Here is a 19109-nt window from a genome sequence, read left to right as displayed (position 1 = left end):
GAAGCCCTCATTTATTTTTTAACTTCTATTTTACTGCTGTGACCTTGGGAAATCAGCTGGGATCAATATAAGACTACAGCTACTGTTGATCTTCTCCTGCCTTTAACTGGTGGACAGAAAGGAACATGTGCTCAAGTGGTTGTATGAACTCTGAGATGCCCAGCTACCCATGTACACTGAACCCACATCTTCATCTGAGGCCAGGTTTTGTCACTAATGTTCAAACTTTATTTTTAAGCTCTAAAATGGGAATGAAAATAACTATCTTTCCCATTTTGAGGAAATCTGAGCATCACATGTGATATTTAGTGACATAAATATTTTGAAAAATACGCAGTATTTGATACATGTAATTTCTTTTGTCTTATAAGTCCAAAATGATCCAAGTTCGAAAAGTTGGATATAGTTACCTCTTTAACAGTTGTTTTTATGAACTCTTTTCTTTCAGTTAAGTCATAAGCAGGATAATTTTCATATACCTATAGTGAAAAGGAAACACAATGTTAAAAGTAGATTTAAAAATCCAATAATATTCTCTATCTTTGGATAATGAAGAAATGTGTGCCATGGACAAGAGCTGCATGTACGTTTGAATAGTACGTTCTAACCACCAGTGGTTCACCATGTTGCATTCTACAACAAATGAGTAGTTTCAATAATACTGTATATAGAGCAGTAAACTAGCATGAAAACATTCTCAGTGTTTTATAAAAGTGGGAGTTTCAGTTGAACTAACAATAAACATGGATGAGGAAAACTTCTAGATAGACCTTAGGTTAAATGGATTAAATTCTTTATATTGGTAGGTTATCTATCAGATATTTTAGGTATCCTCTTATTTTTTCTGTTACATCATCTTAACACTACTTATGATTCCTGAACTTCAACTCTAATGAATTTCAGCCCCCAGAGCATTGCTCAATCCCCTCCCCAAAGCTGCATCACTGAGATCCAGTTGTATCATTGAGTCCTCCACTCCTGAATTTTTACTCTCTAAATTTTCCAACTTGATACCTGCTGCTTGGCTTCACAATGACTTCTGGTCCTGAACTGCCATATACACCAAGCTGGCTTCACTCCTATTGTCTAATTCAAGGTCAGCAAATGTTTTCTGTAGAGGGCTAGACAGTAAATGATTTCAGCTATCCAGTGACAGTTTCCGTCACAACTACTCAATTATGTCATTGTAGCATAAAAGCTACCATAGACAACACTTAAAGGGATGGGTGTATGTCTGTGTTACAAAGGCCCACAGGCTGTAGTTTGCCAACCTCTGCAAATATAGTCAATCATTTACATTACTCTAATTGTTTGCCCTTTGTTCTTTCTCTGTAAAACTCCAACCCTTAATTGGTCTAACTACCAACTTTTATATGGTTAAATTCTGAAAATGTAACAAATGCGAAAATGTAACAAATTTGAAAAGAATGGTTCCATTTTATCAACTATACTTGGATAAAGTTAAAAAAAAAAATGGTCCCACTTGGTATTCAATGTCAAAGCCTCCCTAGAAATCCCAAGGATTTCTAATCAGGTCCCCCTTACATTCTCATCAGTGGCAATTTCATCCCCTTATTCAAGTGTCCCACACTCCTGCTCTCAGCCAAGAAGCCATTACTATGAATTCCTTCAACTTCCTGATGTGCCTGTTCTCCTCCAGTTCATTTGTGTCTGGATTCATCAACAGTCCTGTTTCCTCTACCTCTGCAGGGACCCAACACTCAATGCTCCTGTACCTTCATCTTCTTTCCCAGAATTGTCCCTTAGCCTAACGCATGCTTCCACTCCCCTCTGACCTTAAAAAGTATTTTATCAACTTGTATCTTCCCCCAATTTAACTACTAAATCAGAAGCTTTCACTTTCCTCACTATTAATTCTCAGTCCAAGGGACAACCCTGGCATTTACCACCCTTCAAAACTGCTATTATGTGAACTGTCTCTTAATTGCTGAGTCCAAAAAAAACCCTTACGTTCTTCCCACCTGACCTCTCCATGTTATTAACAATCCCCTTAAAATTACACAAATGTATTCACAAAACTCATTCAAATGAACAGAACTAGTCTCCCTTCAATTTTCCTTCCAGTCTGCCCTTGTTCCTCTCCCCTAAAGGAAACCAGTTATCAATTTGCTGTGTATTCTTCCAGACCTTTAAAAATGAGTTTATATACAAACATATATCAATGGCAATATAGTTTTTCTGTATTTACACAAATAGGGAAATACCTGTTTTAAAAATCTGACAATACCTGGAAGGTTTTCCATGTTCTTTTGAACTGCTACACAGTTCATATTCCAAAAATATGGATGTACAGTTTAAACATTTTCCTACTGATGGCCATTTAGGTTGTTTCTGACTTTTCAGTATTACAGACACGCTTAACATTACTGAAATCATCTTGTGCAGGTGTGACTATGTCTTTAGGATACAGACCTAGAAACGGAATTGCTGGGTTAAAGGGTATTTGCCATTTAAATTTTAATATACTACCTAATTATTCGCCGAAGTTATTACAACTTAAAGGATGAGAGTACGTTTCCCTATTCCATTGCCAACCTTGAAAACTGTTAATCTTTATAAAGATTTTGTTAAAGCTAATAAGCAAAAGTATTTCCTTTTGATTTCTATCTTCCTCATTAGTAGGGAAGGTTAATGTTTTCACGTTTACAGGTCATTTATGTTTCTTTTCTGTGACCTGACTTTCCACAGCCATTGTCCAACGTCCCATGTAAGTTAATTACCTTTTCTTAGGCAGGGAACTACCCCTCCCTGCCCCTTCTTGAAACTCTCCTCGCTTGGCTTTTACAGCACTATTCTCTCTGGCCTTCCTTCTACTACTGACTCTACAATTTCTTACATTTTGTAGGAATTACTTCCCAACTCTGATGACAATGGTCTCCAGGTCTGTCCTTTGCCTTTCTCATCCTTTACCTTCTTCTCTAGGCCACCTTATCTTCTGGTTTTAACTCCCAGCAATATCCTAGTCTAGGTTTCTCTCCTACCTTGGAGAATTACAATGTTCACCATTTCTCCCACTTGGATGTTTCAAATACTCCATCTTCAAATGTCTAGAACAAAACTCATCTTTTCCTCAAGAGGTAGCCTTTTGTTCTACTCCCTATTATGATTAATGCACCCAAGCCCTTACACCCACACGGAGCAACCTGTGATCAGGCTCTCTTGACTTCAGACTTGGATTACGGCAGCCCTGTAACTCTGATTATGATGTAAAGGTTTCTCTTGACTCTTGTCTCATTCTTCACCAGTCCGTTCTTCTTGATGTGTCTAGGATGACCCTTACAAAATAAAAATCTTTTTTTTTTTTTTTTTAAGAGTCATCCTAGACTGCTCCTGCCAAATACCTTTCAATAACCTACCCTGCCTCCCAATTCCTCATTAGCTTCAAGGAGAAAAATCAAACTCTGTAACAACACATATAAAATCTGCAGAATTCTTTAGTATTCTCTCCTAACTTCTGTGAAGAATTCCTTCCAACTCTAGTCTTCAGCCAAATTAAACTAATGACTATTCCTTGCAAATTAAACTAATGATTATTCCTCACAGTCATTACGTGTCATGTTTTATGTGAATGTGTTGATGTTCCTCAATTGTATGAAAGCTGAAGCTCTAAGACCTCTTCCAAGATGCCTTTTCAGACTCCCCCAACCCCCATTCCCAAGCAGGTACCCTCTGTTCTGTGGTGGTGTGGCACCCTCTGTACTCTTCTAACACAGCTCTCACACACTGTACTAAGTGACTAAAACAGCTGCCTCTTTCTACCCACTAGATTACACAAGACCCCGAAGCCAAATAATGGCTTTTCCTGCTCCCCCTCTAACATCTATCCCAGTGCCTGATACGTAGCAGAGGCTCAGCGAATGCTGAATAAGAAAAACAGTATGTCTTAAAAAGGTAAAGAATATTCCACCTTTGGTACATTTCAAATTTTAATTTCATTTTACCATAAGAAACTAGATTTTAAAACCTTCCAATTTTGGTCTACAGTATGGAATCGCTACAGAATCATATTCAAGACTAGATCATTTCATTTCCTGAGAAGCATCAGAAGAACTTAAGAGAAGTTTGAGCTAAGAACCTAATCTATAACATCTCATTTATCATAGTAATATTGAAAATAAGGTGGTCCACAAGATCCTGCTTATTTAAACTAACATAATCTAGGGGTGCACCAATAAAAATAGTTGCTAGATCAGGAAAAGAACATCTATGGAGTTTGAAATGTATTACCTTAACTTTACTCACTGTATACATTCAAATGTTATTTATGAAATGACTCCAATAGGGCAGGTTTTGACTATTTTACTGAAAGTGGTATCCCAGCACCTGTAAGAATACCTGGCATGTGGTAGTTCAATAAATATTTGTTCAATGAATGAATGCACATAAGAATCTAGCTTCCAAGTGAGGGATGGGTGAAAGAATTTTTCAAACAGAAGCAAAATGATCTCAGCATTTGTCCAATTACCTCTTTGCAAATCTGTTTCATTGTGACTTCCTCCAAGTTAGCACTGGCCAATAATTTCTTTACTGTTTCCTTTAACTCTTCATCTGTAGGAGGCTTCTTCAATTTTTTAATTAAAGGTTCATCATCTGAACTATCCTCAGATTCACTTTCTAAAAGTAAGACATTTTATGACATGAAAATAAATTTTTCTTATATAGCAAAGTAAATTAATATTCAAGACACATTAGGAAGAATTCTGTAAGTATTCATCAGATCCTTGAAAAGGTATTAGATTAAAAAATTAAAAACTAAAAAACTGGTATACTATTTTCCCCCCTCAAATGTTCCTCAGAGTTTACCTATTTTCCACACATGCTTAAAAACTGTATTATAAAAAAACAAAACAAAAAAACCTGTATTATAGCATATAATGTATATCTTTAGGCTGCTGAAAATGTGTCATTTCTAACATACCTTTTTTGGAACTATTTTGATTCTTCTTGGTGGTACTGCTATCTGCCTTCTTAACATTAGCACTTTTTACAGACTTTTTACTTTTAGAAGTGGCTTTCTGTTTGGGTTTTTCTCTTTTGGATGTCTTTTTTGGTGGCTGTTGGAAAGAAAAACAAAGTACATACACTGATGAGAGATTACCTGCGATCCCTCTACTCCTCCACACCCCTCAACAATATTAGAGAAAATTAATGTGTTCAATATCACCAATGAAAAATTATTACTAATTATTAATTTTTGAGATGACTAATACACTCAATGAACTTAATTTTATCCCAACACGAGACTAGTCAGGTGAGGTCAAGAATCAAACATTAAAATTATTAGGTGCTCACATTTATTACACACTATAGATAGAAAACTGTCTACCCCTCCCTTAACTAAGGTCTACCCCATCAGACCTTAATCTTGAAAAAAACTCTAAAATATAGGTACTATTAATATTCTGTTATTTATTGTCAGTCTCTCCCAACTAAAAGGTAAGTTCCATGAGGACATGGATTTTTTTGACCTTTTTGTTTTCACTGACATATCCCTAACTCCTAAAACAGTGCATGGTGCAAAGGAGCTGCTCAAAAACTATTTATAAATGTATGAGGAAACGAAGGCTCAGAGAGGTTTTGTCCAGTCACCTAATAAAATAAAGAAGTGAGATTCAAATAGATCTGACTCCAGAACTTGTTTTCTTAAACACTAACTCACAGATAATAAAATAAAAGCAAAGTATACACATACGGTTAGATTAAAATGACAAAATTATAGTTCACTGTAACTTTGTCTTAAGCAGAGTCTATGAAATTAGGAAACGTTAATTCATTAACGTTCCTGAAGGTAAAAGTACCTGTATATAAGGCAAGTACCTCAAGATAACTTAAAATCTCATCTTTACACACCAAAAACACCGCAATCACTTTTGACAGAATGTTTCTCCAAATGTTTTATACTCTGAATTTCAGATTATCATCAAAATTCAACCTTTTTTTTTTAAGGACAGAGACATTATGTTGAACGTAAAGAAAAATTAAAGTACATAGACCAACCTGTTCTAAACTTAGGTGGGCTCAAGCTATTTCTAAGTGAAGTTCATTGGATTTTAGTGCTTGTCTTTCCTTTTGCTACACTGCCATCCACTGTACATATTTACTTAAGTATAGTATCACCCTACACTACCTCAATAATACACTGTTGGCCGGAAACTAGCTAACCTATCTAGTTTAACTGCGACTAAAAAAATGGATTTAAGCAGCGTCAAAGGGCCAACATGCTTCTAAAAATAAAGTCTATAAGCTTCACCTATGGATTTTTGCTATTTAGAGGCCATTTATACTTTTTTTCCTAATTCTCAGAGGTGTTCCAGACATGGGGGTTGCCGGAAAGGCATCAATGGTTCATCAATTTTCTATGACTAACCTGAACTAAGTTTTAAGTTTACTAAGCATCCACTTAATTCCTAAGAACCACACCAGGCTCTGAAAGGAAATACTAAAACTTCATAAGTTCTGTTGATGCACTTAATACACAGAATAATGACTATTATATATCACTCATCAGTCAAAGGTTAATAAAATCTGGACCTGCGGGTCATTCAAATATTTTATAATAAACTTAAGTTATTACAGAAAGCATGGGGGGGGGATGAGGAAGGGAGAGCAACAATGTTATAAGCATTACCACTTGATCCCCATTCAAATCAGAGAGTTAGAATCAGATGATTAAAATACTTTCAGAGCCTTTAAAGGCCAGGGTATAAGGTAAAATTTTAGAAAGAACACACACTATGGTGTCATTTTTAAACCTGCATTTGGGAGTAGTAATAGTTGGATAAAGCATAAAACTGTGCAGTGATAAATAAAGCATAATCAAGCCATCTCCATAAAATGTTACTATTGGGGCTTCCCTGGTGGCGCAGTGGTTGAGAGTCTGCCTGCCAATGCAGGGGACACGGGTTCGAGCCCTGGTCTGGGAAGGTCCCACATGCCGCGGAGCAACTGGGCCCGTGAGCCATGGCCGCTGAGCCTGCGCATCTGGAGCCTGTGCTCCACAACAAGAGAGGCCGCGACAGTGAGAGGCCCGTGCACCGCGATGAAGAGTGGTCCCCGCTCGCCGCAACTAGAGAAAGCCCTCGCACAGAAACAGACCCAACACAGCCAAATAAATAAATAAATAAAATAAATTTTTTAAAAATATTACAATTGGACAAACAAAAAAAATTAAAGCTAAGCTTCTTTCTATACTTAAATCTTCTACAAGGGAGAGTGTTCTACAGTTTTTTAAATGGACAACTAGCCTATTATCATCTATTAACAAAAAGGTTGCAAACATACTGTCAGAAGTACTATAGAAGATACAACCTAATAGATAAGAGTGTAGGCTCTGGAGGCAAGCTGCCTAGTTTCAAATTCTAGACCCAGTACATCTTTGGGCCCTAGTTCCCTTGTTTATAAAATGAGGGAAATCATAGTACTCAGTCTTAGGGGGAGTAAGTACATTAATACACAAAAGTACTTTTAATGGTGCTGGGCACAGAGGAAACAATAAATATTATTACTACTATTATGAGTGCTTCCTTCTGTAAAGGAATTCTTTCATCATACAAATGTAATTTCCTCCAATAACCTGAAGTTTTCTTTAAAAGGCAAACACATAGAATAGATACATAGAATAGCAGTAAGACTGCCTCAGTGACACCTGTGTTAACTAACCATGATACATCATGCTTATTTCATTATATTCTGGTAGAACTGGACCCACAAATAACCGAATCTCTGTAATAACAAATTATGTTATTTACACTGGAATTCGCTTATCTTTAGTAACCAGTTACAAATTACTCTGTGACAAACTTAAGGTAGGAATTCAGTAAAGTATCTTTTTCATACTGGTAAGTGTTGGCATGGGGAAGCATGAAAACTCGGTAGTAAAATAAACTGTAGAAACTCATACTTATGGGTTTCATCTTGAGCAGGGAGGCAATCAGATAAATAACTCACATCATGTGCTTTAGCCCTGCAGCTGCTAAGAATCATTTGAGCTGCCCTGAAGATGAGATATTATGTATAGGAAAAAAAGGTAACTTTGGGAAACAGGGCATCTCAAAAGACAGACCTTGATATTGGAACCCAACATACAATTTTTGGCAGTTAAGGCAAACATGGCAATCTGGTATTTCCGAGGTAATGAAAAGGGGCCCTGGGAGAACTGAGAAGTAAAGTTAAAAAACATGCCTACTTAAATTTTACATGACCTTTCAAGTCTTCATTACTTTCATTCCCCCTCCTGTACTTAGGAAAACCTCACTCATGAGTCTCAACCCAACTTAGCAATCACCTCCTCCAAATCTTTTATAACACCACCAACTTGATTAATCTGTAATCCCACAGTACTTGACCTACAATTCATTTGCCCCTTCTTTCTGGAAGGCACTGTGAAGCAGTGAATTAGAACACAGGTTTTTAGAGCCAAACTTCCTTGGTTCAAATCCTGACTCCACCAGTGACTAATTTTGCATTCTCAGGCAAGTCACTTACCCTTCTGTATCTGATTCCGCATCTGTAAAAATGGAGGTAATAATACCAGACTTTGCTAAATTTAACACTCCCCCCTCCCACACCTTATCTCAGATCCTGGGGTACATTTTGCAATCTACATTAAAATGATGCCTTACAGGCATTGCAGATTTGACAAACTATGGCCATGTTTGTAAAATTTTGTGAGGATCAAATGAGTGAATACATAAAAGGCACCAAAGAAATATTTAACGTATTTATGTTTTTTAAACTGTAGGTGGTTGCATGTCTCTTCTCCCACTACACTCCAAGTTTCTTAAGGGCGTTATCTGACAATCTCCACAAGAAGAGACACCTATCTAATTTAGCTCTATCTGTCCCTAACAACCACAAGAGTGTTCGCCATAAAGTAGCCATGTAAATATTTCTTGCCATGTTCACCTCTGTATATCGTTTGCAGGATCTGGTTTACCTGTACTCTGAACCCAGGACATGGTTAAAAATGTAATTAAAAGGAAAAAGAAAAAAGGCATTTGTATAGCACTATTTTCACATACACGATCTATGACCTAAAAAACAAAACAAAGCACACACACAAAAAATCCAGACAGTTGATCTCATTATAAATAAGGAAAATTTATCTGTGTAGTTAAGTGAGCCAATGTCTTACAGCTAGTAAGAAGCAAGACCTTGATTAAATTCAGTGTGCCTCCTGCTGCATTAGTTGCTTACAGAAATGACTAATGTACCTATGTATTTCTTTAAGCCAGAGGTGAAACTACTGAACTAAACCAATGCAGTAAGTCAATGATATAATAATCTATTTATCATACTGTTAAATTTAACTTTTTCTGTTACAGACAAATGTTACTGATAATAACAATGAATAAAAAATGTTGGCAGAAAATATAGAAGGGCAACAAAGGACAACCAAACTCAGTATCAGGGCTGTCTCTGGCCCTCACCTCCTAACTTTGTATGGGCTCAAGATCATTTCTCTAAAAAAAAATTTTTTTTTTTTTTGAAGCCAAGATGGGCCTTTGGTGTAATCCAATTTTGCATAGTTTTCTCCAAATCTTTCTTTTGTTATGCCAACCTCTCCTGTTTATCCTTTAAGGCTCAGATCAAATTGCTACTTCCTATGACGTTTCCCTGTCTGGATCTTTGCTCCCTACCTGCCTCTAGAAAGAGTTAAATACTCCATCTTGAGCAAACCACTTTCTTAGCTCTTAAGTTATACCTTACTGTACTTTCTCCCTCCTAATCTTTGACCTCTCCCCTCCTACCAACTAGATTGAACGGCTTAACACAGAGACTCTTATTTGTCTCTTGATCTCCACTGCAGAGCTTAGAACTGGCACACAGCAGTTGCTATGTAATTATTTGGAAAACTGGGATGGGAAAAGATCCTTGAAGACTAGATAACTTTAACGATCTATTCCAACCCTGAGGTTCTATTTCATTAGAATCACTCTGCTTGCTAAGACAAACATTTTTTCTATCAATAGCAGTTAGCCAAACTTCTTGATTTTTAGTATCAGTCTTCTGGCACAACTTACCTAAATAGGTTGTACATTTAAGAGAGAGAGAAAAAAAATCAAGTGTGCGGCCTGGGGACCCATGTATTTTTTAAAAGCACCACAGTAAAATGAGAGAAATATATGGTCTAGATCTGTCACCAAGCCTTTTCTATGAAGTGCCAGACAGTAAATATTTTAGCTTTTGCTGGTTCATATGGTCATTGTTGTACATTCACCTTTTTTTTTTTACAAATATTTAAACAATGGAAAAACCATTCTTAGCTTCTCGGCTGTACCAAAAAAACGGATCTGGCATACAGGCCATAGTCTGCCAACTCCTAGTCTAGATCATGAACTACTGGAGACATATAGGGAAAAGGCAGAGCCAGATAAAGAGATCAATAGGATCCTTTATGTCAATAGCTTTTAGTTTTAAATTTTTTCCAGCAGAAGTGGATATATGCCCATATTAACTTTCCTAAAGCTACTGCTTAAAATCAGATTTGGACATAGAACTGAAGACAAAAAGTATGACCTAAAGCTCTGGAAAGTTCGTTATTTATTATATCCTCAAAGTACAAAAATGAGGATATATATCACCTTCTCTCATGGAGTCAAGACTAAATAAGAAGATGTGAAAGTACATGGTACACAGCAGATCTCAATAGTATCCTCCTTGTTACATACCAATAAATGCTTATGGAATGAGTGGTACTTCTCCCCAGATAGACTGTCAGTTCCCGGAAGACAGAGGCCATGTCTCTTTTCCCCACTTAGCAAAATGCTCAGGTAGAATAAGACAACCATTCTGAAGGAAGGAGAATGATCAATCTACCCCCAAAGGTTGTATTACACAGCCATGCCCAACCACGTGGGTTCTCTATAGTCTGGCTTCAAGGTACGTTGCTCTAGCTTCATCTCTAACCGCTTTACTTCTGGACAAACTACCTAACCACAAACAAGCATGTCTGTCACAGTACTTTCCTACTCTCCATCTCTGTTCATGTGTCCAACTTTCCTTTCTATCCCCAAGGTCAATTTCAATTGGTAATTCTTCCATCTCTCCCCAAAGCTTTCACTCATCAACAGAGAGATTCTCTTTCTTTTGAAATCCTATATTAAGCGTCAATGAAATGGTATTTGGGTAGGAAAATATTTTCTGTAACCCCAACAGCACTTAGCACACTCTCAATTTATTGAACTGAGCAATCGAAAAGTGATTACATTAAAAACCAAGTACTGGCCCCCTATTTTAAGTCTTTTTAAAAATATTCTGAATATTTCAGTAATTAAACACAGTACGTGGCATTATAAAGCAAAAACCTTGGAAGTACTTATGATATTTAACACCTTTGTTATTTAATCAAATAGGAGGCAAGACTGTGAGTCTTTTAGCAAAATGTATGGGAAAAAATTAGGTGAAAAAGAAAAAGCTAGTTTCCAAATTCTCATAGGATTTATTTCTAAGATTCTGGCTTGCCATTTTTGAATATGCTGTGAGTGGTTCAATCAGGACCATCCAGCACTGTAGGTATTTTTTACATGCTAAAGGGAAACAGATAAAACTGAGAGCTGCCATCAATTTCAGGTAGTACAACGTACTGTCATCTAAACTTTTTACAATGTACTGTAGTAATATAAATTTTTTAAAATTTGAAGGAGATTTTCCATGTGTCTGATAACCGTGAAGGTATAGAATCAGAGGAATGACACGAGCACTTTTTGAAGGAAGGCAAAAAAAAATTCTTGGGAGAAGGCTTACCTATCTTTTATAGGCAGCAGGGCTATTGAAGGAGGGTCTCCAAAAAAGACGCCTGTCACAGAGCCAGAATCCTGTCCTCACAGCAGAAAGGTTGTACTGGGTGAACAGATGAACAAAATAAGTATTAGCTTAAAATACACTATTCTTTTAACAACTTGGCTGAGAAAACTCAAGAGTGCCAAGAGTAAAGAATGTGCAAACCTTGCTATATTCCACAAAAGATTATGAAAGCAAGTTTAACCCTAAACAGATTTTATTATGGTAATTATTCAATTTTGCCTTCCAACAAAAGGTTTCAATAGTTTATATAATTCTGTAATTCCTCTGATCAGATTGAGATGGGGGAATTCTTATTTTTTAGAACATATTTAAGGACTAACAAAGCTTTCACGTTCACCCTCCCACCACTACCAAATAATTTCTCAAATGGCCCAAATGTTTATCAAAACTATAACTGAAAATTTCTCTCACTTGGTAAACATTGTAGGATGGCTCACTCAACACCACACTTTTTATCTGCCTTCCTCTTATAGACGCAGGAAAGCTAACACTTGGGTCTTACTAGCCTCCCCTACAACTAGAGGTGGCTGGGTAAAAAGTTCTGGCCAATGAGATGTACCTGGAGATCTCTGGTAAAAGGTATCCCTGCCAGTGGGGGAAAAGCCAAAACATCACTAGAAGAAATCCCTTTACTCTTTTTTTATCTGGAACAGGGATACAATGCCTAAAGGTAAAACAATCATCCTGAGATCATGAGGTTTAATGCCACATGTAAAGATGGTGGCTCAGGAAGAGACAGTCCCCAAATTCTTAGTACCTTTCTTGAGCCACTCTACTGGCCCAGAATTGCCTCTCTGCGGACTTCTTGTCCTGAAAGAAAAAGGGAACTCCTGTTTTGGACATTATCAGTAGGGCTTTTAAGTATTCAGAGCTGAAGATATTCCTGATGTATCTGGGAACATTCAGATAAATTCAATACTCACAAAGTAAATATCTATAGTTTGTTTTATACTTTCCTAGAGATAAAGAGTATTTATAAAAACACTAGGAAACAAAAACTGAAGAAGCATTAAGCTAGCTTTTAAGGGTCTAAAATATAATTAGAATTGTTTTCTCTAACGTGGAGAGCACTGCTTCTCCGTTCTTTTTTCTGTACTCTCAATAATTTCTCTGTACCTAAGGTAATACCTGTTGTGAACGGCATGCCTGAGTATGGTTTAATCTCACTGGTTCATTTCAGGAATCCTCCCCTAAAGATCTACTCCAATGTGTAAATCAGTTGATTTTCATAATAAGTTTACAGAAAATAATTAAACCTCTATTCTCTCATTCTAAAGAAATCTCATCTATCAGTTTCTTCCTGGTTCCAAATTGCTCTCCTTCTACTGCCCTAAGTAAGCAAATGTCCAAGAGCCAAGGTGATAAAGAAGTTTAGACCAGCTCTTTTATAAAGGAATTATTACCCAGGTCACACTCAGAAAGTACCTCCTTATGTGAATTAATTCTAAAGAAAAAGAGAATTAAAAATCACTGGGAACCGCTCGCTGCATATCATAGAAACAGAGGTATAGGTACAGAGAACCTCAAACAAAATGTCTTAGCAATTGCTGGCTAACATGCTAAATGTGACATATTTCATATAAAAGACTTAAAAAGAAAAACAAAAACCCTGTCAATTCTGTTTCAACTGCAGTTTTCAGTGATTTCAAACATACATTTTAAAATAATATTTACTTATTATAAATTAACTATCCTACTCTTTCACACAGCTAAATATGGAAAGTAGCAGGTGAATGATATTCAGCCTCATGTAACTGGCTAATGAACAACTATAACTTGAACTGGATTTCTGCTTAAAACTTCTGACTTCAGCAATATGATACAGATTATTTGGTCCAAAGCTCTCAATTTACAGAGGAAACAAGAAACAAGTTCAGTTATTTACTCTAAGAATCTAAAATAGAACAAGCAGCTGATCTTAACAGGGAGAACTCTTATCTATGAAGGAAAAATTCATTTCAGGAAATAAAAATAAATAATATTAACCCAGTAATTTTCCATGAAAAAAAATCTGCAAAAAACATTACATCTATAGGGCTTCCCTGGTGGCGCAGTGGTTGAGAGTCCACCTGCCGATGCAGGGGACACGGGTTTGTGCCCCGGTCCGGGAAGATCCCACATGCCGCAGAGCAGCTGGGCCCGTGAGCCATGGCCGCTGTGCCTGCGCATCCGGAGCCTGTGCTCCGCAACGGGAGAGACCACAACAGTGAGAGGCCCGCGTACCACAAAAAAAAAAAAAAAAAAATTACATCTATAAGCAATCCTCAACTTTTCCAATCAACCTGCAATTCCTCTGTATAGCCTCTTAGAAAAGAGGTCCTTTCATAGTACTGACCAAAAATACCTCAGTTTATGAAGTCCCTAACAAGGATGCCACTTAACAGACTCCTCAAAAAAACAGAATAAGGGAAAACAAAGTTACTATAGAAATACTATCCTTCCTGCCAACACTTACCTTTCAAAGGCAATCAGAGCCTTTCACAGCAATGGAATCAGCAATAAAGTTTTTGAGGAGGATGGCCCTAAATTTGAAGGAGTCTTTAAAGCAATGAAGAATACCTATGTTTGCTAGAGGGTGATTTATCAGGAAAAGAAAAGATTTCTCAGTCTAGATTTTACTGGCATTATATTTTATGAAGTCTGTCAATACCAGTCCAAGTAGAAAAACCAAAGCAGAAAACAGAGCATTATGATATAGCTTTTGGATTGTGTGGCTTTACATACTTAATGTCTGAAAGGCATTTTTGTGTTTTTTTTTTCTCCATGGATTTTCATCATTTGACCTGGGTTTCTAGCAAATGATCCTCATTTAAGGCAATGAAGAAAGAAAGGCTTTGATCTGTAGTGGGACAGTTCCATTTGTGATCATTATCCAGGAACCAATATGGTTATAAATCAGGAGTCATCTACATTCACAGATGTCAACTAACTCTATTCAGAACAAAGGGACAATAATCTGGAAAGCAAATGAGAAAACGAGTGTAAAATATCCTCACTTTTTAACCTGCACCTTAGTAATGACAAGAAGACTGGATTTATAAATCTTGCATATGGTAAAATGTCATCTTAATACTAATAGTAATAGCAGCAGCTAATACTTATATAGTACTTGTGCCAAGTACTACTCTTAAGTGCTTTAAATAAAGGCACTTAATACAACCCTTGGAGGCTGGTACTATCATTATCCCCATTTTAAAGGTGGGAAACTGAGGTACAGAATTTACAAGTAACTTGCCCAAAGTCAAACAGTGACAATCAGAGTACAGCTGGGATTTGAACCCAGTTTCCAAAGGCCATGCTAATCATCTTGCTTCTACAAAAAAAATTAGATGTTTATATTCTACGACAACTTTTCATGCTTTAAGTCTGCCTTTAAAAAGGTCTTGGGAAGCGTGCGTAGTGAATACACAATAGTAGATAACCCAAAATTTGCTGAATGAGGAAATCTATTACTGCAAAATTGCCACTATTTATATTCACATATAAATAACACGTTTTCCTCCTACATGTCCTTAAAATCTATTCCATAAAAACCCTAGTGCTCAGATTACTCATCTTCCTTCATACCAAAAATATATTAAGATACTAGTTATGAAACACCTGCTGGATCTGTAGTATCCTTTTTAAAATTATGAAGCATTCTATACTTAGCTTTATAGAAGTCTTTATAAAATCTGACCTTAAAACAAGCATGGATTTTAAATACCTAAAGACAAGTATACACAAAATGCACACCTATAAAATCACAGTTCACCACATCTTTATTCTCTCTAATCCAGCAGTTATCAACTGAAGGTGATTTTGCCCTCAGGGGACATTTGGCAATGTCTAGAGACAGTTTTGGTTTTCACAGCTGGAGGCTGGGGGCAGGGATGTGCTACCAGCATCTAGTGAACAAATACTCTGCAATGCACAAGACAGCCCCCTCCAACACCAAAGAATCATCTTGGTCCAAAATGTCAAGCCACATTAATCAAGCCCCTACATAAGACAAGGGGGATTACCCAATTTACAGAGCAAGTTCTGATCATTAAAGAGAGCACCAAAACAAGTCAAAATAGAGCCAGCAAAACACTGTTAACAATAACAGGAAATCACCTCCTTGTACCCTCTCCCTCATCTACTTGATTGAAGATACATATTAAGGAGAGGTAAAGTTAACCCCTTACATGGTTCAGCAGCTCTCCGCTTCCCAAAGTTTTTCTTCGGAAACTAAACATTCTCAACATTTTATAAATACTGCCAAGTAAAAGAAACTGACAGGCATTCCTAAGTGACACAAAATTTGCCCACCAATCAAATAAACTTCAAATGCCACTAGTCTCATTAAATAATCCCAAACTGAGATAAAACGGTGGTCCTTAAACCCCTTGCTTTTTGCATAAAGCAGAATAAAATGGTACAAGTCAATCATAAAGTATTAATACACTATGAAAAATTTCTTTAAAAGTCTCCTTTGTGTTCCTGTCAGGATATGTACTCCTCCCCCTTCATTTACCTACTCTAGCCTTCAAGGTCCAGCTCAAACACAGTGCACAGCAACTTCATTCTTTTCCAACTCTTACACTCTGGCATGGCAATAAAACTAAAAGCTCCTTAAGGGAAAGAAAGGGTTTACACTTAATCCTTTCTGTGTCTTTGGAATTAAAAACAACCAACATGGTACACATATAGTTCCTTCAAATCTATGCTTTCTGTCTTAATCTATTATATAGCAGGAGTATTTAACTCTCTCCATGGAAAGAAATGAGGAAAAAACCCCAACATTTTACCTCCTCTTCACTTTCTTTATCTTCATCATCTGAAGACTCTTCTTTGTTTTTCTTTTCCTCTTCATCACTGCTAGATTCATCTGACAGAATTTCAGGACATTTGGTTCGCTTAGCTTTCCTGGACATTCCAGAACTGTTCCGTTCCTTCTTGTTGCCTTTGCTAGAAGTTTTTTTAGATTTTGGCAATGGCTGCATAAAATAAGGATAACATCAATGAGCTATTATATTTCCAAGTCAATCACGTCTTTTTGATAACTACTTCTCAACTCAATTCTTCTTGTTCCTGTCTCAAGAAATTTTATTTCCAAGCTTAGCAGCTTTACAGAGAATTCATCTTTAACTTCACGTGTCAAATCAACCTTTTTGTCTGCACTACCAACACCCTTTCATTTTTTCAGAACCTTAGGTTCTAGGCAAGAGACTCTTCACATATTTGAAAGAAGTATGTGTTCTACATTCTGATATGGGACTAGAAGCCCAAGTGCACACTGTGTTAAGTTCAGATATTTGTTTATACTTCATCAAGATGATATCTGCAGTTAGACTTGCTATTTATTTCACTCCTACGAGCATTAAAACTGTCACTGCCTTCTTGCTTTAGGGGACCCACTAATCGACCAGGAGGAATCATCCATAAAGGAAATAAAACCTCACTTTACACATCTTGAATTGATGAAACATATAGTTTATATTCATATTACCTATGGGTTCTACTTTCAATAATGCCAGGATTATATTCTCACTGATGATTTTAAATATGCAATAAGTGTTGAGTATGTTAATTATGAAATGAATTAAGAACCACAGAATAAGTGCCCCTGCCATTACTCTGATATTCAATTAAACCATGTATATTTAAAAAGCAGAGATCACATGAGGAAAATAATTTAATTAACTAAAAAATTTAATTTTTAAATGCTTTCTTAGGGGAGTATTTACTAACTTCTGAAATTGAAAACTATAAAATAACCTTGCATAAAGGATCTGAAAAGACTAAGGAATTAAAATTATTTACTTCTAAAATCATGGGCATCTTTTGTCTTTATTTTTGCCTATGTTATTTTCTACAATAAGGAAAATTCTGTAACGTAACCTTAAGATATGCGATTGTGTAAATGTTACTGGTAACTCTAAGCATGTCTCATGAAACTAGCAGAACCACAGGTCCCTTCTCTTCCAGGAAATTTCAGTCTTAGGGGTCAATGTTACCTGTACAAAAATTAAGAAAAGGTGGTTGCTTTGTGTAATATGGCATTTTCAGGCTATCTACAACCCACAGGACAGCCTCTAGCTTGCCCAAACAACCTACCCTTCTCTAAAGACAGACTGGGAAACAGCCAATCTAGGTACCTCCAGAAAATAAGTCAGTGGACCAAAGATATTTCTCAGAGAGGTTCTCCACAAGAAACCTCCTAGAATGTATACAGATAACCTTGTTATGTGAACTACTGCCATTACCACCTATTACCAGGAACCAAATCCATCTGGATAAATTCTTTGATATGCTTGTTTGGAGAAAAGGTAACTCACCGTCCAAACTCTCACTACTCACTAAATGAAATCCAAGACATGAATATATTTGAAAAATGTGATATCCCTATGTCAGCTCAGAAACCAGATGCAGGTTATAAGAATATAATCTGTATGTGAAATCAGTAAGATGAGGACTGGAATGGGTGCTGGATAAATTTATACAAGAAAGTGAAAGAATGTTGCATCATTCAAGAAACCCATCAAGAAAATGCAACTTCTAAAAATAAACGAAGAGACTTTCATTTTTAAAAAGTAATAATATATAAATGCCTTAGAGCTTTCCTATACTGGTTCTAAAAATAGCTGAATCTATTAATCAGAATCCAATGTCAAGAGCATCATCCCTTTTTGGAAACAAAATCTGATTAACAGTCAAACTAGAAGTACAAAAAGATAGTAAAACAATGTTAAATCAATAATTTTAAGACTATCCTAGAGCAGAAAAAATTAGTATTAATGACTTTATAGTGTTTTCCTCAAATGATGGAAGCATATGGTAGCACAGAAAATAGCTTGAGACTGATACCATTAGACTAAGGAGTAATCATCACAGAATCAGATATGAAAAATGGATGTAAGAGTAAGATTCCATAAAAAGGATAAAACAGTGGTGCTCAAAGTCTGGTTCATGGAACCTGCGGTTTCCTGAGACCTTTCCAGAAGTCCAAAAGGTCAGAACTATTTTCATAATAATACCAGGGCATTATTTATTCACTCTTTTCACTGCGTTGACATTTGTAGTAATTGTGCAAAAAGCAAAGGTACCTTATCGAGATGGAGGCAGCAAACTGTGTTTGTAGTCATACTCCTCACAACCACCCACCAGTTCTTGATGAAACAGTAAATACTGTGTTAACTCTCAACCTTTGAGTACATGTCTTTATAATATCTGTATAACAAAATCAGAGCTACACACAGAGTACTTTGGCTACATAAGGAAGTTCACTGATCTCCTCAAAGAAAAGCACTTGCACAACT

The 19109-nt window shown here is 36.5% G+C and overlaps 1 protein-coding gene across 1 annotated transcript in view; it reads right to left on the bottom strand.

Annotated features, from left to right (window-relative positions):
* The window catches only part of DEK (DEK proto-oncogene), a 29956-nt gene that overhangs the window by 1840 nt on the left and 9007 nt on the right, over window positions 1-19109 (bottom strand). The window contains exons 7-10 of the mRNA XM_004273535.4: window positions 16599-16787; window positions 4940-5075; window positions 4487-4635; window positions 411-479 (exon numbers count right to left, since the gene is read on the bottom strand). Coding sequence (XP_004273583.1) covers window positions 411-479; window positions 4487-4635; window positions 4940-5075; window positions 16599-16787 — 543 coding nt within the window. The remainder of the gene's footprint in view (window positions 1-410; window positions 480-4486; window positions 4636-4939; window positions 5076-16598; window positions 16788-19109) is intronic.

The sequence above is a fragment of the Orcinus orca genome, chromosome 10 (genome assembly GCF_937001465.1).
Source record: "Orcinus orca chromosome 10, mOrcOrc1.1, whole genome shotgun sequence".
Lineage (NCBI taxonomy): Eukaryota > Metazoa > Chordata > Mammalia > Artiodactyla > Delphinidae > Orcinus > Orcinus orca.
The sequence above is the reverse complement of the archived record's forward strand: the minus strand, read 5'-3'. Positions and strand labels throughout refer to the sequence as shown.